At 44.0% G+C, this 21,971-nt stretch overlaps 1 protein-coding gene across 4 annotated transcripts in view; it reads right to left on the minus strand.

Annotated features, from left to right (window-relative positions):
* LOC135220585 (lysosomal cobalamin transporter ABCD4-like) overlaps nt 1-21,971 on the minus strand; it is a 274,508-nt gene that overhangs the window by 204,341 nt on the left and 48,196 nt on the right. For all 4 annotated transcript variants that reach the window (XM_064257839.1, XM_064257838.1, XM_064257840.1 and 1 more), the window contains exon 2: nt 3,096-3,256. In XM_064257839.1, the coding sequence (XP_064113909.1) occupies nt 3,096-3,252 (157 nt within the window). In that variant the 5' untranslated portion in view covers nt 3,253-3,256. The remainder of the gene's footprint in view (nt 1-3,095; nt 3,257-21,971) is intronic.

Below are 21,971 nucleotides of genomic sequence, written 5' to 3' on the forward strand. Positions count from 1 at the left end.
AGTTTTATATATGAAAATGTGCACAATTTCATGTATAATACAACAAAAAACAGTTGAAGGTTGTAGCTTTTCTCATTTTTGAAATATTTGCATATAAATCACGATAAATAGAAAAAAAACCACGTTCGGTCAAATTTGACTCTACCGAAATGATCGAAAAACGCAATTGTAAGCTAAAACTCTTACAGTCTAGTAATATTCAGTCATTTATCTTCATCTTGAAACAAATTCGAAGTCTCTAGCACAATATTTAAATTTATCGTGAATTTAAAAAAAAAACTTTCCTTCCCTCCGCGCGCGGATTCTCCGCCACAAATCTCCGAAATGCGTAAGTCCCATTCTCGGAATATTTGCTCCATTTCATATTAGGCATTTCATAGAGTTTTATATATGAAAATGTGCGCAATTTCATGTAGAATAAAACGAAAAATATTTGAAAGTTGTAGCTTTTCTTATTTCCGAAATAATTGCATATAAAAAATTATATATAAAAAAATTCGACATTCGGTCAACTTTAACTTGTCAGATATGGTTGAAAACTGCATTTGTAAGCTAATATTCTTACAGTATAGTAATATTAAATCATTTGTCTTCATTTTGAAAGAAATTGAAAGTCTCTAGGACAATATTTAGATTTATGGTGAATTTTTGAAAAAAATATTTGTTTACGTCCGCGAGTTACGAATTCATGCATTATTTTGTGATAATATTTTCTCTGTGTTGCTTTTATCGTTTTACAATGTGTTATATACCAAAATGATCGCAATTTAGTGTACATTACAACGAAAAAAAAGTAACTTGTTACCTTTAACCGTTTTGCGCACAGCGCGATTTGAATACAATTATATATGAAATTTCGTTTTTGCGCTATCATATATCGCATTATTTATATATGATAATGATAACTTTTTTCATTTCTGATGGTTGCATACTAAACTTCAGGCAATGACAAAAAAAGGAGCTAAAAATGAACTCTTAATCTTGAAAACTAAGCGCGCTGTGATTTTTTGAAAAAAATATTTTTTCCGCTTCCGCGCTCACTCTGAAACGTCTCCGGCACACGAGACATTTTTTTTTTTTACCGCTTCGGCGTTTAAGGGTTAAAGATACGTTTACTTTAATTAGTCTATATGATACGTAAATAGTAATCAGCTGTTCTTGTAGCCCTCAAGATTTGGCAAAATCACTCCAGGTTGTACATAAAACTTCAAGAATGTAGTGTCACCAGAGGATTACAATAGTTTTTACCTTTAAGAACCAGCATTCTTTTATGAAAATAACTCCAGGTTGTACATAAAACTACAGGAAACAACATGTAGTGTAACCAAAGGATTACAAGTAAGGTTTTTATAACTTTTTATTAGTTTAAGACATATTTCCAAGCGTCGTTCCGGCTTCGACGATTTTCGGCTTACGACGCGTCTCAAGAACGGAACCCCCGTCGTAACCCGGGGACTGCTATAGATCAAAGATCAGCAAGGAATCATACTGTTGAATTTAAAGTTGTAGATGAAGCTGAGAACACTTTTCTAGCTGCTAAAGGTAATAGAGAGCCGAGGCAGGCGCTGAGCTGCCTGAACTGGGAGCTGAGCGCCAAGGTGCGGGCGCTACCTGGTCCAAGACGGGTGCCAAGCAGCTCAGAGAAACTGGATGGTGCACAGGAACAGACACCACAATGCCTTTACGAGACACACACTCTGAAACTGGTGATCGCTTAGCAGCTAATACTAGGCGAAAAAAAGCATCTTGAAAACTGCAAGACGGCTGTAGATCGATACTGACCTCCCTGTACTTCTTAACAGGGGGAGGGGAGTCATCAGAAGGAGAAGAATACCTCTTAAGAGGCCTTAAGGCTGACAATCTACGTCGATGACATCTCTAGCCTGGAGACATGTCGCTGCCTGGGATCCAACTACAGGTGCAACAGAGGGGGCAAGTGTCCAGTGGTAGGTCCCTACAGCCTTCTGTGGACTTCCAGTATGTCTTCTCCTCGGTGCAGGGGAGCGGGACAGTGACCTTCATCTAGAAGAACTAGTGGGCCAAATAGCCACCTCCTCAGAGAACACAACACTTTCACTTTATATGCACTTTTGAGAGGCATGCTCTTCCACAAAGACCTGAAAGAGGCGCCCCAAATCCACAATCGCCTTAGCAAGAAAGTCAGACTTTTCCTCAAACTTTACATCAAGAATGGAAATGGTGTTGGGTTTGGAATCATGGGAGCCTGAAACAGGAGTCACTGGTGATGAAGTAGGTGGGCTAACGATTGGGGAAGTAATAGGAGGTTGAGCAGGAGTAGGAAAATCCTCAGAGGGAAAACTCTCTACAGCAGGCCTACTTTCAGCTCTGAGAGCCACCTTTCTCATCCTGTCTCTAGCTAATTTATCTAAATGAGATTTTAAAGCTTTTCATTTAGAATTCCCAATCTATACATTCTTGACAAGTAAAATCCTTAGAGCAATCTTGCCCCTACATTTAATGCATTTGGTGTGTGAATCATAAGAGAACTTGATTAATCTAGTCCAACAACCTTCTCAGCAATATCTAATGCTCAAAGAGCTAGCATTTGATATAACTGAATAACTAATTATGCAAACAAATCACAAAATAACTAAGTATGTCACCAAAGAATACTGTAAATATCCAAACAATGATGAACAATGACCTCCAAAACCACTGATGTTAGTTGGGAGCCAGCAGCAAATGAATTAGTTCTCTCTGCAGTTTCGTACCTATTGGTCCCACAAGTGGGCAGGTCCCATCCACCTACAACAGCAATGGTGGCACTGCCACAAAATTTGTAATATTTTGACTGGTGGTAGGAAGCTTTCAGATACAGGTAATTACTTGGTAAATTACATGTGTAAATATAAGGTTTACATCCGGTTCTAACTTCTCAATACACTTTTCCTTAACTGGAAGCAAAGTGGAAGGCTGAACTTTTTTCTTAAAACTTGTGCATATCTTCCTCTTTCCATTGATGTGTTTTTTCTTAAATTGGCAGACCCCAAAGTTTCCCCAGCCTGGGGTGCTGCATATGTTTTTTATAGCTGGCTCTAAGGGTTAAATATCATTTATATACATAAAAATCTTACCTAGACAGCTAAGGCACAAGAGGAGGAAGAAGAGCCCTGAGGGAACTGATAAAACTCCAGGGAAAATAACACCGAGGATCTTGAGTAACCGTTGGAACATGTGCAAATCAAATCCCACGTCATCGCTTTTATCTTTTGGTTTCTCCATACTTGCCATACAGCTGGAAAATAAGAGCAAAACTTTCAACAATAAGAAAACAGGCGAGACAACTTAATACTTTCAAAATGACCAAATGTTAAAGCAGCTGAAGACAGTTATAAAAAATACAAAATTTAAATAATCTTTTTCCCATAAATACAAACCTCTTACTCCAGTTGTCTAATTGACAAAAACTGATGTTAACAAATGTCACTTTTTTAACATCATTAGGACAATTGCTAAAATAGCTCTTACTAAAAATATACTATATGAAGAGACTTAATGAATGGTAAAGAGGATGAAAACATTGTTTCAACTTAATGAAAACTGAGCAGTGAATGTTGTCTGTGACATACTGTACATGGGAAAAGCCCAATGATACAAACCTTCATCCATGGGAACAACTTAAGATGTAACCTTGCACAGCAAATGATGGATGTGACAAGAGGAATTAGAGGACTCCCTCTAATGATACAGATTACTTTCATCTGATCAAAAAAATCTATCCCAATTCCAGGCACTGGTATAACAACATAACTAAATTACAACATTCTATGATAATGGAAACAATGAACAGTTTCTTTTACAAGATCATGTTGCATCTTATTTCCTTAAAATCAGTAAGGTTGAAATTTCCTTCACTTTCTTGAGAAGGTTAATTATAATTAACCTATGAACCACCACAGTAAACTGGAATCAGTCATTAAGGCTGCAATTCAAAAATATGGTTATAACTTTAGTACTACAAGTACTTCTTTAAATTAAATAACTTGTAGACTGGGAAAGATCAAGTCTTGGGAATAAGCATCCCTTACCCAGTGGGATTAGGAAGACGTAAAAGTAATAAAAAAGTAAAGTCCTACAGTAGAACTCTGGTCCTCGACCATATCTGAACTTGACAGTTAGATTTTGATGCGAAATTTCTAGTAAATTTTGCATCAGAGCTCCAACAAAAAACTGGAATCTGCCCAATGAACCATATGATTTTTGTAAACATAAGTGTTTTGGTCAGTCGTTGTTAGTTGGCATTGTTTAAAGACAGCTCACTCTGCCACTATTGTTTTGAGCAAGTCCATGCTTGTACAGCAAGTATACAGTGGTCCCCCTTATTCACGGGGGATGCGTACCAGACCCCAACCCCCATGAATAGTTAGAACCCGCGAATGTTTGGAACTCCTATAAAAACGCTAAAAACAGCCTATTTTGTTAGTTAAAACTCAAGAAACACCCATTATGTACAAATTTTTACGCTTGGTTTTTTTAATAGTTTTATCACAAAAAAGGGATTTTATTTACCCTAGAAATAATAGATTAAAGGATATTTCGCGCAGCGACACGAGCTGAGCCCAGAAAGTGCATTTTATGATGAAATTGATAAAAAAACCCAGGAATTTGTGGATATTGCTCAAAGAAAAATACTGCGAATGTGCAAATTTTCTGCGAATAATGCAAGGAAACGTTCCCAAGAGAAATCTGCGAATGTGTGTGAGTCCGCGAATCCGGAGAACGTGAATACGGGGGGTCCACTGTACGCTTTCCTTAGTTTTTGTGGCATTCTGTACGTGTTTTGATTCAATCACGGGTCCCAAGACAGCCATTAAAGATAAGCAGAAGAGGAGAACGGTTAAAACCATAACTGAACTTAAGGAGGAGATTATTGAAATGCCTCTCCCATACTTTTCAATAATCTCCTCCTTTTCAATAATCTCCTCCTTAAGTTCAGTTGTTGTTCTAACCGTTTTCCTCTTCTGTTTATCTGCAATGGCTGTCTTGGGTCCCATGATTGAATCGAAACACGTACAGAATGCCACAAAAACTAAGGAAAGCATATGCTTGCTGTGATTACGCGACTTAACAGCTAGTCCCAAAACAGCTAGTTCCAAAATAACTAGTCCAAAAGAGCTTTTCTAAAATAGCTAGCATACCAAAATAGCTAGTAGCTAGCTCCAAAATAGCTTGTCCAAGACAGCTAGTTCCAAAATGACATTTTTGAAAGTAAAATGTATTTTTCCCTAACCATACAAACCTGGAGTCCTTTTCTTAGGACAGATTGCAGCTCAGCTGAAACTACCGGCGGATAAATTCTTTTATATACTACCGAGGTTGTAACTACCGGCCAGTTACCTGCCCGGTGGTGGGGAAGCACCGCCTCCCCACCAGCTCACTGAGTTGTCACTTTGATTACAGCCAGGACTTTGATGATGACCCCTGAATCAAGGGGGTGGGTGTTTAGCGGGACCATACAAGGAAAGGACTCCAGGTTAGTATGGTTAGGGAAAAATGATATTGTTATAATACAATAAAGTTTCATACATACTTACCTGGCAGATATATACATAGCTAAGACTCCGTCGTCCCCGACAGAAATTCAAATTTCGCGCCACTCGCTACAGGTAGGTCAGGTGATCTACCGGCCTGCCCTGGGTGGCAGGACTGGGAACCATTCCCGTTTTCTATCATATTTTTTCTCTTCCACCTGTCTCCTTGCGGGGAGGCTGGGTGGGCCCTAATCGTATATATCTGCCAGGTAAGTATGTATGAAAATGATATTGTTATGATACAATAAAGTTTGTTCATACTTACCTGGCAGATATATATATAGCTGTATTCTCCGAAGTCCGACAGAATTTCAAAACTCCCGGCACACGCAGTGGTCGCCCAGGTGGTAGTACCCATTCCCGCCGCTGGGAGGCGGCGGAAGGAACCATTCCCATTTTCTGTCAGATTTTTTCTAGTGCCACTGTCTCCTGAGGGGAGGTGGGCACTTGATTATAATATCTGCCAGGTAAGTATGAACAAACTTTATTGTATCATAACAATATCATTTTGTTCATGAATCTTACCTGCCAGATATATATAGCTGAATCCCACCTTTGGAGGAAGGGGGAGACAGATTCGATTTTGGGAAACAATTTCATATATATGATTGATATTTTGGTTCCGGTTCCTTAACTGTTAGCATAGCTGACTTCGTGAGATACCGTCACCCAAGTCTGCATCTTGCTTTACTAGAGACTCCAGCTAGGTAGTGACCTGTGAAGCTGTTGAGTTCTAGAGGATCTGTCAACGGGGGCGTGACCACAATGCAACTAGATCCTATATTATAGACCTCCAATTTCGGTACTGCATTCCTAGAGGTGCCAAGCAAGGACACCGTGACCTGTGTAGCTGGTGCGCTCTAATGAACTGTCACGGGGAGCGTGACCACAATGTGACAGATCATATAGGTGTTGTTTAGACACCGAATGCTGTTATGCTTCACTGGAGGTGCCAGCAAGGACGTGACCTATGTAGCTGGTGCGCTCCAGATGATTTGTCAATGGGGGCGTGACCACACTGTGACAAAAACATTTTACCCTACTATGAGGGCGAAGCATGTGGTCGGCCAGGTGGTAGTACCCATTCCCGCCGCTGGGAGGCGGGCGTAAGGAACCATTCCCATTTTCTGTCAGATTTTTTCTAGTGCCACTGTCTCCTGAGGGGAGGTGGGTGGGCACTTTGATTATATATACTGCCAGGTAAGTATGAACAAACTTTATTGTATCATAACAATATCATTTGTTCATGAATCTTACCTGCCAGATATATATAGCTGAATCCCACCTTTGGCGGAAGGGGGAGACAGATTCCCTATTTTGGAAAACAATTTTTTTTTCCATAATATATGATTTGATATTTTGGTTCCTTAACTGTTAGCATCAGCTGACTTCGTGAGCTACCGTCACCCAAAGTCTGCATCTGCTTTACTAGAGAGCTCCAGCTATGGTTAGTGACCTGTGAAGCTGTTGTAGTTTCTTAGAGGATCTGTCAACGGGGGGGGGCGTGACCACAATGTGACAGATCATATAGGTGTTGTTTAGACACCGAATGCTGTTAATGCTTCACTGGAGGTGCCAGCAAGGACGTGACCTATGTAGCTGGTGCGCTCCGCAGATGATTTGTCAATGGGGGCGTGACCACACTGTGACAAAAACATTTTACCCTACTATGAGGCGAAGCAAAAACATTACCACCTGACCTAGCCTATCTGGTTAAACTTCGTAAAACCAAGGCTAATGGAGGGAAGGCCGCCTAAGGCGGCCTACCAAGACCACAAAAAACTAAACACCTACATAAACATAATAAAATAAAAAAATAAAAAGAAATAAAATTAAAAAAGTCCAAACTAACATATTATTTTCTAAAAGATAGGAAGAGTGCTACTCTCTGTCCCCAATATATTGTCTGCTGCGACATATGGGCCCAAAGAGTAGCAGTTCTCGTATGTAATCCTCACCTCCCGAAGGTAGTGAGAGGCAAACACTGAATTACTACGCCAATGTGGCATTCAAGATGTCATTGAGTGCCATGTTCTTTTGGAAGGCTACCGACGTAGAAATAGCCCTCAGTCCATGAGCATTCACCCTTCAACACTTCATATCACTGTCTTGACAGGATGAATGCACTTCCTTGATGGTGCCCCTCAAGAAAAAAGCCAAAGCATCTTTGACACTAGGTAACCTGGCTTCCTGACCAAACACCACAAGTTATCAGAAGGACCTCTTATAAACCTTGTTCCTATCTTTTCAGACGGAGGTTGACTTCCTAGCTAATTGCTTAGGAGTCTGCTTCGTCTCAAGAGCCTCAGCGAGGATGTGACCTATGGTAAGAGTTCTTGTGGGTTTGCCGATGGGGAGTCTTTAATCCACTTACTCGGCAAAGCCTAACTGGCATTTGTCATGGGTGCTAATCCACTCATATGACCATATCCTATGCCTATAGCTAATTAGGAGCACCAACACCGATCCCGATCACCTGATCCTAACACACGGGTTAGGGTTAGCGCTTAATTTTAAAAAGAGTTAAACTAAAAATTAACTCACTAGTTAAGGATCAGTGTCGGCTCCCTATCCCAGCAACGTATCCGCAGACACGAACAACCAAGAGAAAAGGATCTCTTGTAGGTTGAATTGACATCCTTCGTGTAACGGGAGGTCAACACAGAATTGCATCTCCCGTAAGTGACAGCTCATATGTCCTTTATGACATATTGTTATGGAACCAAGAAGAATTCATAAAAGCTCGCACTTCATGCATAGGTTCAAACGGACTGACATGAGGAACTTCAGAACTACATCCAAGTTCCAAGACGGCAACTTCGGGTTGTTGAACCTTCATCGTTTCGAAAGATCTCAAGAGATCGTGAAGGTCTCTGTTGTCCGCCAAGTCCAGGCCTCTGTGCCTAAAGACAACTAAAAGCACACTCTTATAACCCTTGATTTTAGAGACTGCAAGTTTTAGATCCCTTCTCAGAAAAGGAAGTCAGCATCTGGCTCACAGGTCGTGGTGGAGGAAAATTGCCGTTCTTCTTGCACCAAACTCCTGAAGACTATCCACTTCGATTGTACACTGCGTTGGAAAACGCTCTTCTTGCACTGGCGATAGCTTTCGCCATTGACGTATAGAAGCCTCTCGCTCTGGCCAACTTTTGGATAGTCTGAATGCAGTCAGACTCAGAGCGGAAGAGGCTTCTGTGGTACCTCTCGAAGTGGGGCTGTCTGAGTAGATCTGTCCTTACGGAGCTCATCGGGAAGTTACTGCAAAGGCCATGACCTCTGTGAACCCACTCTCTCCGCAGGCCAGAAACGGGGCGAAACAAAGTCATTCTCGTCCCTTCCGACACCGCAAACTTTCTCATGACTTCCCCTAAGATCTTGAACGGGGAAAGGCGTACAGGTCCATCCCCGTTCCAGTCCCAGAGAAGTGTGTCTATCGTCACTGCAGCTGGGTCGAGTACTGGGGAGCAGTACAGTGGAAGCCTCTTCGTTCTGGACGTCGCAAAGATATCCACGAGCGGACGTCCCCATAACCCCCACAGCTCTTGGCATACCTCCAAAGCAGAGTCTACTCGTTTTGGCAGGAAGTTGACCTCGTCTGCTGAGGAGATCTCCTGCCCAGACATTCTCTACTCATGCTACAAACTTCGTAAGGATCATGACGTCCAGTGCCCTTGCCCACAGCAAGATCTCCTTTGCCAGAGCAAAAAGGGACTGAGGACTGTGTTCCTCCCTACTTCTTCAAGTACGCCAGAGCTGTGGTGTGTCTGAGTTGACTTGGACTATTCTCCGACGAGAGACTTTTTCTTGGAAAACTGGAGAGCTAAAAAGATGGCTACCATTTTTCCTTTAGGTTTATGTGCCAGGACACCTGTTCCCCTCTCCAGGTGCCTGCCACTTCTTTCCCCCTAATGATGCTTCCCATCCCGTGGTGGATGCGTCGGAGAACAACACTAGGTCGGGGCTCTGAAGCTTGAGAGACACGCCCTCCGACAGCTACACTGGATCTAGCCAACATTTCAAGTGATGTTTTACCTCTCCTGAAATTTCCAAGATCATGTGTAGATTCTTCGTTTTTTTTTTTTTTTTTTTTTCCAATTGTACTTGAGAAAAAAAATGTAACTGTCTGAGGTGCAGTCTCCCCAAGGAAACAACTTCTCCAGCGAGGAAATGGTACCCAGTTAGACTCATCCATTCCCTCACCGAGCACGAATCTTTCCTTAGGAAGGCTAACACTTTGTCTAAGCCTTGTCTGCTGACGTCCCTGGGACGGAAAAGCTCGAAAAGCCACTGAATCCATCTGAATCCCCAGATACACGATGGATTGGATTGGGATCAGATGTGACTTTTCGAAATTCCCCAGTAGTTCCAGGGACTTCACCAACGATTAAGTTGTTTGAAAATCCTTCAGACACCGCGTTTGAGTGGAGGCATGAATGAGCCAGTCGTCCTTCGAAGATAACAATTGCGAAGGAGGAGACTGAGGGGGGGCCGCAGGCTGAAACTATTCTTCAAAAGAGGCTCAAAGCCATCGAACCAAGACCTCTTCTTCTCTCAACTGACACACGTTCGGGAAGATGGTAACTGTGCTCTCTAGACACCTCTGGAGAGCTGCATGAAAACTAGAGAGCAAGGCAACTGGCGTAAGAGCGGAACGAGGAGAAGGAGAAGGGACTGCCTGTACTCTTGATTGGCAGCCTATCATCCTTCCTCTCACGATGTGGCTTTGCCTTTCTCACTGCAATCAACAAAACAAGTTGTTGTTGCAAAGACACAATCATCCTTTTCGATGGAGAACATTCCTTCTCAGGCAAAAGGCTGATCCTTTGAGAAGACGATGGGCGAGGGGAAGACCCTCCTCCTTTCTTCAAATCATGGACCGCCAAGGAATTATATCTTAGGAGCGAACCCCCCGAATGACGTCTCAAAAAGCATACTCATCGGAAGACGTCTCGTCCGGTGAAGATCGCAACACAGTAGAAAGAGAGAGGACGTGAAGCGTCCCCCCTCCCTGAGACTACATCATACATCTCAGCTCTCTTTTACTGCAGAAAGTCTTCCAATTGCCCGGAGACGACTGCAAAGCAGAAGAGCTAACGGACGAGAAGCGTCCCCCTCCGAGGAACCAAAGACGACGGTCGCCTGTGCGACCTATATCGTCTTCGTTCTCCTCAGAGGGAGCGAGACCCTCCGAGAGTTCCAACTCCTGCGCGGGGAGGACGTCTCTGAAGACTAAAGTAATCTTTCAAGATTCAAATTCTATGAGATTATGAGCCATGACATCACCTATAGACGAATCTTGACTATGAGAGATGTTCAGAATCATTTCTAGATCATCTATGCCTATTCCAGTTTTTCTGCAGGAAAAACTGGAGAGGTGTGAATTTCAGTCTATTCAGGGAAAACAAACTTCTCCCAGCGAGGAAATGGTCCCCTGCAATTCATTCATTCCCTCACCGAGCATGTTTCCTTCCCTAATAAGGCTGCGATTCACTTAAACAGGAGTAATTTGAAGACACTGTAGAAGATTGTTCATTTGTTTCTTCCTAAAAGTCTCCTTCCTGAGATCCATTACTATTCTCTGATTCCTCGGCGAATGTCTGAAGAAGCTTACGTGTGCGTCCATCCAAGCGTCCTGCCGAGCGTCGCGCTCGGCGCTGTCGTATTTGGCAGCGGAAGGAGCCCCTCCCCTTCATAATCGAGCAAGGGACGTCTCGGCGAACTAATTGACTGCATCTCTTGCACATCATTCTTGTTTCGAGGGAAATCATGTGTTATGCCGCCGTAGACTCGGACGAATTCTGTTACCATGCGGTAAACAGAACCGAAAAGGTCTAATACATATATATATATACATACATACATTTATACATATATAACCATACATATATATATATATATATATATATACATATACACATATATATATATACACATACTACATACACAAATATATATAATTTTTTTTTTTTTTTTTTTTTTTTTTTTTTTTTTTTTTTTTTTTTTTTTTTTTATGAAAAAATTCTCGCAAAATGAAGATGTTCAGCCATGTATGCTAGAATTCCCTTCAACCCGAGGCTAAGGCCGTGATTGTAGGGTAGAAATACGGTTAGTCCGTCAATCCCGCAGGAGAGAGAGAGACGTAACCTACTGCGCATAGCAGACAATCAGATGGAACTGAGCACTGGCATTACGCATTAGTGACAGCAGACTCTGAGAACGTTCGTCGTTCGCACTGCTCTGCCTGAGTTGCCACCTAACACTATTCTACGAATGAATAGGTTTACTATCATTATAGAGCAGAAACCAAAATCCATCAAACTAGTATATTTAAGCGAAACTGAATTTGCTAAATATAAAAGGCTAACTTGGTATTGTCATAACAATACCTTAAATGTTAAAAATAGGGAAACCGGCAACCCCTGAATAGTTGCAGGGAGAACCGATTAAATGTAATAAGAATAATCTTACTCGGTTTGTCCTCCGTAGGAGGAGTAAACTATGGTAGAGTAGAGTTATATAACTTGAACCAATACCAAACACGTTTTTGATCGTAACTATGAACGTAAGGGCAAAAAATAATCTTACTATGATACAAACCATCGCTTGTTCAACCTTGTACCCGGCAGATATATAATATACATATATCTGACTGGTAAGTTTATGAACAAACGTAGAGTATTATAAACACTTGGACAGCTACCTCCCTACTACATTCTGCCTCACCGAGGTAGGGAGAGCCATCACGCGGTAGTGTTTTTGTCAATGAGAAAAATTATACGCTTACGCGATAGAATGAAACACTCATGGCATTATCACTATTCTTCACTACACTACTATAACTTTCCAATGCAAACATGATTCCAGGCTACGCAGAGATTTAAGAATCACAGATAGGGTATTACCCTCCAAAGACACTATTGTAGGGCCCGAAGGCATCACAGGTCTTTGGATAAATTCTACTGGACGGGTAACTTGTGTTACACGCCTGGAGGAAGACCTCCTACACTATCCACGTTCTAGTTACGTACCTATGATTCATAAGCCTTCCACGCAGAATCAGACATATTTTCACACTCGTTGCAGCGCTCATCAAACATAAAAACATGTTTCCTACAATTCGCGCACACTGTATGAAGGGTCTACCGAAGTTTTCGGTTAGCCTAACCTTGCATTCTTCCACAACAACATACTCTGGCCTAGTCGAACTAGATCCAGACATCGTAAGTTTAAGGAAAAATCAAGCCAAAATAAAAACAATCCACAATTAGCGTATGCCTAACCACCGATCCTAATCAAATAACCAAAAATCAATCGGGATACTCAAGTGACCAAAAGAGTTCCAAAATCCAATGACGGAGGTGCAGAAAACACTTGTTGTCTGCACCGGCGACAGAAAATATCTGACAGAAAATGGGAATGGTTCCTTACGCCCGCCTCCAGCGGCGGGAATGGGTACTACCACCTGGCCGACCACTGCGTGTGCCGGGAGTTTTGAAATTCTGTCGGACTTCGGAGAATACAGCTATATATATATCTGGCAGGTAAGATTCATGAACAAACTTTATTGTATTATAACAATATCATTTTCATACAATCAACTTACCTGTCAGATATATACATAGCTGATTGGCACCCTTCGGTGGAGGGTAAGAGACAGCTACTTCTGGAATAGACAGGTAAACAACATATGTTGTAGGTATAAAAAACCTTGGTTCCTACCTGATAGGTGGTAGACTTTGTGGCTGTAGCCCAGGAGTCTGCATCACCTCAAGAAACTTTACGGGATAATGTGATCTATGGCCAAGAGTTCTTGTGGGTCTGCCGAAGGGGTCTTATCCACTTACTCGGCAGAGCCTGAAAGGACTTTGTCAATGGGTGCTGATCCACTTATATGACAACACACCTTATGAAGGAGCACACAACCAATCCTGACCACCTGATCCTAATACCATGTTAGTATTAAAAATTGCTCCGAGTTATCCTCAAACTCTTCACAACAACTATAACTCTAATCCAAATTGCACACGCACACATCAATTTTCCAAAAAAAAATTTCATGATACTCATCTAATAAAAGATATCACAAGAGTTCCTTACTGAACGAAAGTGACTGGCCGCCTGTGCGGCACCTGCACCTGCTCAGCAGAAAGTCTAGAACATATCTATTAAGACTTATGCATCATTTAAAGGATTTGGTGTTAGCTCCTGTACCCAGGATTGTGCCCGCAGACACGAAAGGACCTAAAGAAAAAACATTTTCGTAGGTCACACGAACGTCCTTTAAATAGTGAGAAGCAAACACTGAATTACACCTCCAATATGTCGCTTCCAAGATATTCTTTAGTGACATATTTCTCTGAAAAGAGAGACGTAGTTACTGCTCTCACTCTCAGGAGTTTCAAAGAGTCATCCGTGCAAGCCTGATGAGCGTCGGTTATGACGTTCCTGACAAAAAAGGCTAAAGCATTCTTGGACATAGGTCTTGATGGATCCTTCACCGAGCACCAGAGACCTTGTCTAGAACCTCCCAACTGTTTCTTTCTCTGCATGTAAAACTTTAGAGCCCTTACGGGCAAAGGACCTCTCAGTTTCCCTGCCGACGAGACCCGATAAGCCTTTAACTTCGAAGTTTTCTCGGCCAGGGATCAAAGGATTTCATTCTTCGCCAAAAATAAATCTTGAATGAACAGAATGCTGAATATAGTTTGAATCCACTTTAAATCACTAAGGGCGTGCAGTTCACTAACTCTCTTAGCCGTTGCCAGTGACAAAAGAAACAAACATTTTCTCGTTATGTCACGAAACGAGGCCAAATGCAGAGGGTTCAAATCTTGCCGAGGAACAAGAACTTCAGGACCACGTCGAGATTCCAGTTAGGGGAGATGTAATCTTAGACTTAATGGTCTCAAAAGATCTAATCAGATCGTGTAGATCTCTATTATTTGCCAAATCTAGGCCTCTATTTCTAAAGACGGCCGAAAGCATACTCCTATAGCCCTTTATAGTGGCTACGGAGAGACGAGATTCCTCTCTCAAATATAACAGAAAATCAGCGATTTCTGTTAGAGGTACTGGAGGAGGACAACTTCTTCGACTTGCACCACCTTCTAAATACTTCCCACTTCGACTGGTAAACTCGGATAGTGGAAGTTCAATTCTTCCGGGCTCTAGCGATCGAGCTTGCCGCCTTGCGAGAAAAGCCTCTCGCTCTGACAAGTCTTTCAATAGTCGAAAGGCAGTCAGAGCGAGAGCGGGGAGGTTTTGATGAAACCTCTCGAAGTGTGGTTGTCTGAGAAAATCCATCCAATCTAGAAGGAAGGTGTCTACTGTTAGAGCTCTGGGGTCTTCTACTACTGAGCAAAAGGCTTCCAGTCTTTTTGAGAGGAACGTGGCAAAGAGGTCGACATGAGGAGTCCCCCAAAGAGACCAGAGACTCCGACAAACTTCTGAGTGGAGGGTCCATTCGGTGTGAAGGACCTGGTTCCTCCTGCTCAGCCTGTCTGCTCTCACGTTCCTTACTCCTTGAACAAACCTCGTCAAAAGAGAGATGTTCCTCTGGGATGTCCACAAAATAAAGGTCTCTTGCGAGCTCGTATAGGGCATAACAGTGTGTCCCCTCCTTGCTTTCGAATGTAGGCAAGGGCGGTTGTGTTGTCCGCATTCACTTGGACTATCTTGTTCCTCACTAAAGGCTCGAAGCTCTTTAGGGCCAGGTGTACGGCAAACAGCTCTTTGCAGTTTATGTGCCAGGACACTTGAAGAGCATTCCAGGTGCCTGACACTCTCTTTCTTTCCCAAGGTTGCTCCCCAACCTTTTTTCCGACTTTCCGACGCGTCGGAAAACAATACAAGGTTCGGGTTCTGAGTCTCTAGGGAAGTACCCTTGTTTTCCTTCAGTGGGGGCAACCACCATTCTAAGTGGCGTTTCATGTTTCATCCAAACTGGAATGGGAAAACTGTCCGAAAGAAGTCCTGTCTTCATGTTCCACGATCTTCTGAGGAAGAACTGAAGAGGACGGAGATGAAGTCTTCCTAGAGGAAAGAACTGTTCGAGCGAGGAAAGGGTCCCTAATAGCTCAACCATTCCCTCGCCGAAGTACGTTCTTTCCCTAAGAAGAGAGAGACTTTCTCTAAGCCTCTCGTTAGTCTCTCTTGAGAAGGAAATACTCGAAAACCCCGAGAATCCATCCGAATCCCCAGATAGACCAAGTTCTGGCTGGGGATTAGATGGGACTTCTCGAGGTTCACGAGCAATCCTAAGGTCTGGTTTATCAGGTTAGTGTCAAAGCAAGGTCCTCCAAACACTGTCTCTCTGACTTTGCTCTGATGAGCCAGTCGTCCAGGTACAGAGAGATACTGATACCTTTCAGGTGAAGCCATCTCGCCACATTTTTCATCAGGCTCGTGAAGACCTGAGGAGCCGTGGAAAGGCCGAAACACAAGGCTCCGAATTGGAAGATCCTTCCCCCCGTCATGAAACGGAGGTACTTCTTCGACGAGGGATGAATCGGGACGTGAAAATAGGCATCTTGGAGATCCAGAGACACCATCCAATCTCCTTGGCGAAGAGCCGCAAGGACTGATGCAGAAGTCTCCATGGAGAACTTCTGTTTCTGAACAAACTTGTTCAGAGCGCTGACATCTAGAACTGGTCTCCAGCCCCCGAGGCTTTCGCAACCAAGAAAAGGCGATTGTAAAACCCTGGGGAGCTTTGATCCAGCACTAGCTCTATTGCTCTCTTGTTCCACATTTGATCCACCATTCGTTGAAGAGTATCTTTCAACAAAGGGTCCTTGTAATTGGTGGACAATTCCCACGGAGTTGACGTCAGGGGAGGATTGTCCAGGAAAGGAATGAGGTATCCTTTCTGTAGGACAGACATTGACCAAGCGTCTGTATCTATGCGAGTCCAGGCTTCCGCAAACCCCCGGAGCCTGGCACCTACTGGTGTTTGGAGGAACGCAGCTTCATTTTCCCCTTTTAAAGGGACGGAAAGAAGCTCTACCTCTCTTCTCAGTCGCTTTCCTTTTAGAGGGAGCTCTAGAGGGAGGACCTCCTCGAAAGGGCTGCAGAGGCGTATTAACACCTTTCTTCTCTCCCACCGTCACTGGTCTCTTTTTCCTAGACGATTGAAGGAGAAGATCCTGTGTCGCTTTCTCCGTCAGCGAACGGGAAATGTCCCTCACCAACTGCGAAGGGAACAGAAAGTCAGACCTGGGAGCGAATAACAATGCTGCCCTTTGCGAATGAGAAACTGCTTTCGTCAGAAAAGCGCTAAAACAGATCTCTTCTTCAAGAAGACCGGCTCCAAATAAAGAAGGAGACTTCCCCTGAGCGTCCTGTACCGCCTTGTCTTGTCAATGCACGACAAGATCGAAAGGAGTACGTCAGGATCGAGTCCTTCCGAGGCATGAGCCTTCTTGGCCATCACCCCAAGGGACCAATCCAGGAAGTTGGAGACTTCCAAAATATGAAAGAGTCCCTTGAGGAGATGATCCAACTCCGAAAGACCCCAAGTTATTTTTGCATTATGAAGGCTATGTCTCCTGGATGCATCTACCAGACTGGAAAAGTCAGCTTCAGCCGAAGCTGGGAGAGTGAGCCCCATATTCTCCCTAGTCTGGTACCAAATACCTCTCTTGCCCGTAAGTCTAGCGGGAGGCATGCAGAACACCGTTCTAACTAACTCTTTTTTGGTTAGCATCCAGCTATCCAGAGACTGAAGAGCTCTCTTCATAGAAATCGTCGGCCTCATTTTCAGAAAAGCTGACGACTTTGGGGTCTTGGAGCATGAAAAAAGTGAGCGAGGAGGAGGAGCGGCAGGGGTCAAGGCATCTCCGTATTCCTGAAGAAGGAGAGCTGTCAAAACTTTATAATTAGACAGCCCTTCTCTGCCGTGAGTCTCGTCTTCTGAGTCCTCTTCCAAGAAAGGATCAGAAGGATAATTCAATTTCAGATCTGGGTCTCCCTGCCCCAATTTCTCTCTCCTCTCGCGGGAGACAAACTCCTAATAGGAGAGGGGCTAAGAGCGTGTACGGCGTCCTATGAATAAAAGCAGCCACGTCTCGCGCTTGGTTGGCGCCTCGCGCTTGGCTGACGCTTCGCGCCTGGCTGGCTTCTCCCGCCTGGCTGACGCCTCGCGCCTGGTTGACGCCTCGCGCCTGGCTGGCGCCTCGCGCTTCTCTGGCGCTATACCTTGGTTTGGATGACGCTTTTTCTGGCGCCTCGTCGCTGGCTTGAATCCTCGCGCCTAGCTGCATTCTCGCGCTTGGCTTGACGCTGCTGGCTTGGCAGACGTATCATGTTCTGGCTAAATCCTCGCGCCTGTAAGTTGCTTGCGCTTATCTGGCGCTTCACTCCTATAAGACGCTTCTCGTCTGGTAGAAAACTCGCGCTTGGCTGGCTTCCTCGCGCTTGTCTGGCGCTTCATATTCGGCGTAACGACTCCCTATCGGCAAGACATCTCGCGCCTATAATACACCTCACATCCCACATAGCCTCACTCCTGGCGGAAAAGGAAGACGAGACTTCTTGACAGGAAGCCCTCACGTCTTTTCTACGAGGAGGATCTTTCGAAAGGACTCCTACCAAGGCGGATAACTGTTCTTGTACAGCCAAAATAATCCTCTTCTTGGAAGCTTCTCCGGTGTCTTCTTCAACTGGAGAGGGAGACCTCGAAGGAGTTTTGTCAAAGTCAGGGACTTCAAAACTCTCTTAGCCTTCTTGATCGAGGGAGGCGCCTTCTTCAGAAAAACGTTCGGACTTGAGTCCAACACAGGTTCTTTCCAGTGTCTTTTCAGGGGCCTGGAAAGGTCCGAATCCTTCCACCCTCGTTTAGGTAGGAAGGGAGAGGCGGACGAAGAGAAGCACTCTCTGAGGACGCTTTTCCTATAGCGGTCCTGAGCAGTCTGTCTAACTACAGAGCCTGCTGAAGGGACGCCTGACCGGGGGGAAGGGGAATTCTCCACACCTCCGTACGGCTTTCGACTTTTCTTCTCCTCTGGGCTTGGGAGCTTGAAAGAGGTCTAGGCCTGGGAGTGTCGCAGAGACGGTCAGACGCCCCCTCCACAACACTGGGGGCACTCACTTCACTAAAATAATTTAGTTTAGTGAAGAGTTAGAATCATTAAAAGGCTCAATAGGCCTTGTACTACCGCACCCTTAGATGCACCCCTTCTGACTCTATCCCTCTCTAACTTCTTCAAGTAAGAAGTTAAAGTCTTCCATTCCTCAACATTCAACCTCTCACATTCATGACAGGTGTTAGAAATAGAACAGTCAAAACCTCTACATTTGCGGCATACAGTGTGAGGATCAACCGAAGCCTTCGGTATCCTCACCTTGCAGCCTACATTCACACACATCTCACACAACCACTTGAATCAGACATTCTTGAAGAAAAATCAAAAGCAAGTCCAAAGCAGTCCACGGTAGCGAATGCCAAAACAACGATCCAGGTACGTCACCAAAAAGTCCAAAAAAGATGATCAATTGTCTTGAAGAGCCAATTCCAGTCAGGAGGTAGTAGCAACGATGTTGATACCACCGGCGACATAAAAAATATGATAGAAAATGGGAATGGTTCCTAGTCCTGCCACCCAGGGCAGGCCGGTAGATCACCTGACCTACCTGTAGCGAGTGGCGCGAAATTTGAATTTCTGTCGGGGACGACGGAGTCTTAGCTATGTATATATCTGCAGGTAAGTTTTGATTGTATGAAAAAGAAAATACATTTTACTTTCAAAAATGACATTGTTATGATACAATAAAGTTTCATACATACTTACCTGGCAGATATATACATAGCTATAGACTCCGTCGTTCCCGACAGAATTTCAATTTCGCGGCACTCGCTACAGGTAGGTGGGGGGGCAGGTGATCTACCGCCCTGCTCTGGGTGGCAGGGCATAGGAACTATTCCCGTTTTCTAATCATAATCTCTCTTCCACCTGTCTCCTGCGGGGAGGCTGGGTGGGTCTTCAATTGTATATATCTGCCAGGTAAGTATGTATGAAACTTTATTGTATCATAACAATGTCATTTTCATACATTCAACTTACCTGTCAGATATATACATAGCTGATTGACACCCTTTGGTGGAGGGCAAGAGACAGCTAACTAACTGACTAGACAGGTAAACAACATATGTTGTAGGTATAAATAAACCTTAGTTCCTACCTTCTTAGATGGAAGACTCCGTGGCTACCGCCTAGGAGTCTGCTTCATCTCAAGAACCTTAGCGAGATAGTGATCTGTGGCCAAGAATTCTTGTGGATCTGTCGATGGGGTCTCTTCCACTTACTCGACAGAATCCTAAATGGCGTTTGTCAATGGGAGCACATCCGCTTATATGACAACACGCACCAATTTAAGGAGCACACAACCAATCCCGATCACCCGATCCTAACCCGTGTTAGTTCTAAGATTGCCTAGAGTTATCCCCAAACTCTTTGCAAACAACCACAACTCGAAATCATACATACAAAATAACAAATTTTTGTACCCCTCTAATAGTCACATGTCACTCGATTTTTTCAAATAAAGAGAAGTGAAGGCCGCCTGTGCGACAACTGCCACTCCCATCAACCGAAAACCCGAGAACACATCCGACAAGAGGGTTACGTACATAAATTTTAAGGATTGGTGCTTTCTCCTTTACCCAGAACCGTCTGTGCTGACACAAACGGACCTAACGAAAAGCATTTATCATACGTAACTCGTACGTCTTTTAAATAATGGGATGCAAACACAGAGTGCATCTCCAATAGGTTGTATCCAAATGTTCTTTAGTGACATATTTCTTTGGAACGCCACCACGAGGTTGCGATTGCTCTAACTTCGTGGGCTCCCACTCTTAGGAGATTAAACGAATCATCTGGACACTTCTTATGAGCTTCTGTGATAACACCTTCTCACACAAGAAGGCTAATGCGTTCTTAGACTTGCTCTTTTGGGGTCTTTCACTGAGCACCAAAGACTTTTCTGCGAACCCCCAAACAACTGCTTCTTTCTTGTCCAGATAAAATTTTAGAGCTCTAACTGGGCACAGGGACTTTCTGCCTCCTCTGCCCACCAAGCTAGAAAGTCCTTTAACTTCGAAGCTCCTGGGCCAGGATTCGAAGGGTGTTTTCATTTTTGGCCAGAAAAAGGACTGAAATGAACAAATTGCTGAGTCTCCTTTGAAACCAACTCTTGATTCAAGGGCGTGCAACTCACTGATTCTTTTTGCCGTTGCCAGAGACATCAGAAACAAACACTTTCTCGTGATATTACGGAACGAAGCAGTGTGAAGTGGTTCGAATTCATCTGATGAAAGAAATTTAAGAACCACATCTAAGTTCCAGCTTGGAACCTTAGGTTCGCGTGATTTCGATGTTTCGAATGAACGAATGAGGTCGTGCAAATCCTTGTCATTCGTTAGATCTAATCCTCTGTTTCTAAAGACTGCTGAGAGCATACTCCTGTACCCCTTTAATAGTTGGTACCGAGAGATGCGACTTTTGTCTAAGAAACAGAAGGAAATCTGCAATTTCGGTCACAGAGGTACTGGAAGAGGACAGCTTCTTCGACCTACACCAGTTTCCTGAAACTTCCCACTTCGATTGGTACACTCGTCTCGTCGATGATCTGCGGGCTCTAGCAATTGCATTTGCTGCCTGGCGAGAAAACCCTCTCGCTCTGACGAGTCTTTCGATAGTCGAAAGGCAAGTCAGAGCAAGAGCGGGTAGATTTTGATGGTACCTCTCGAAGTGGGGTTGTTTGAGCAGATCTATTGCTGTTTGGAAGAGATCTGGGGAAGTCCACTGTCCATTCCATCACCTCTGTGAACCAGATTTGAGCTGGCCAATACGGAGCGATCAGAGTCATCTTGGTTCCTTCGGATGCCACGAATTTTCTGACTACTTCCCCAGAATCTTGAACGGGGGAAAAGCGTAAACGTCTATTCCTGACCATTCCAGGAGAAAGGCGTCTGTTTGCATAAGCTCGGGGATCCTCCACCAGGGCACAAAATGTATCTATCCTTTTGGAGAGGAATGTGGCGAAAAGATCTATTTGAGGCTTCCCCCAAAGGCGCCACAGGCTCTGACAGACTTCTGAGTGGGAGTGTCCATTCTGTGGGAAGGACCTGGAATCTCCTGCTCAGTCTGTCCGCTCTCACATTCCTCTTCCCCTTGCACAAACCTTGTTAGAAGAATTACCTTCCTTTGGTTTTCGCCCAAATCAGTAGATCCCGTGCCAGCTCGTACAGAGCAAAAGAGTGGCGTCCCTCCTTGCTTCTTGACATAAGCCAGAGCTGTCGTATTGTCCGAATTTATCTGCACGACTTTTGCCTCTGACTAAGTGTTTCGAAGCTCTTTAGCGCCAGGTGAATTGCTAAGAGCTCTTTGCAATTTATGTGCCATGACACCTGTTCTGCCG

This window comes from Macrobrachium nipponense, chromosome 2, assembly GCF_015104395.2.
Source record: "Macrobrachium nipponense isolate FS-2020 chromosome 2, ASM1510439v2, whole genome shotgun sequence".
In the NCBI taxonomy this organism is placed as follows: domain Eukaryota; kingdom Metazoa; phylum Arthropoda; class Malacostraca; order Decapoda; family Palaemonidae; genus Macrobrachium; species Macrobrachium nipponense.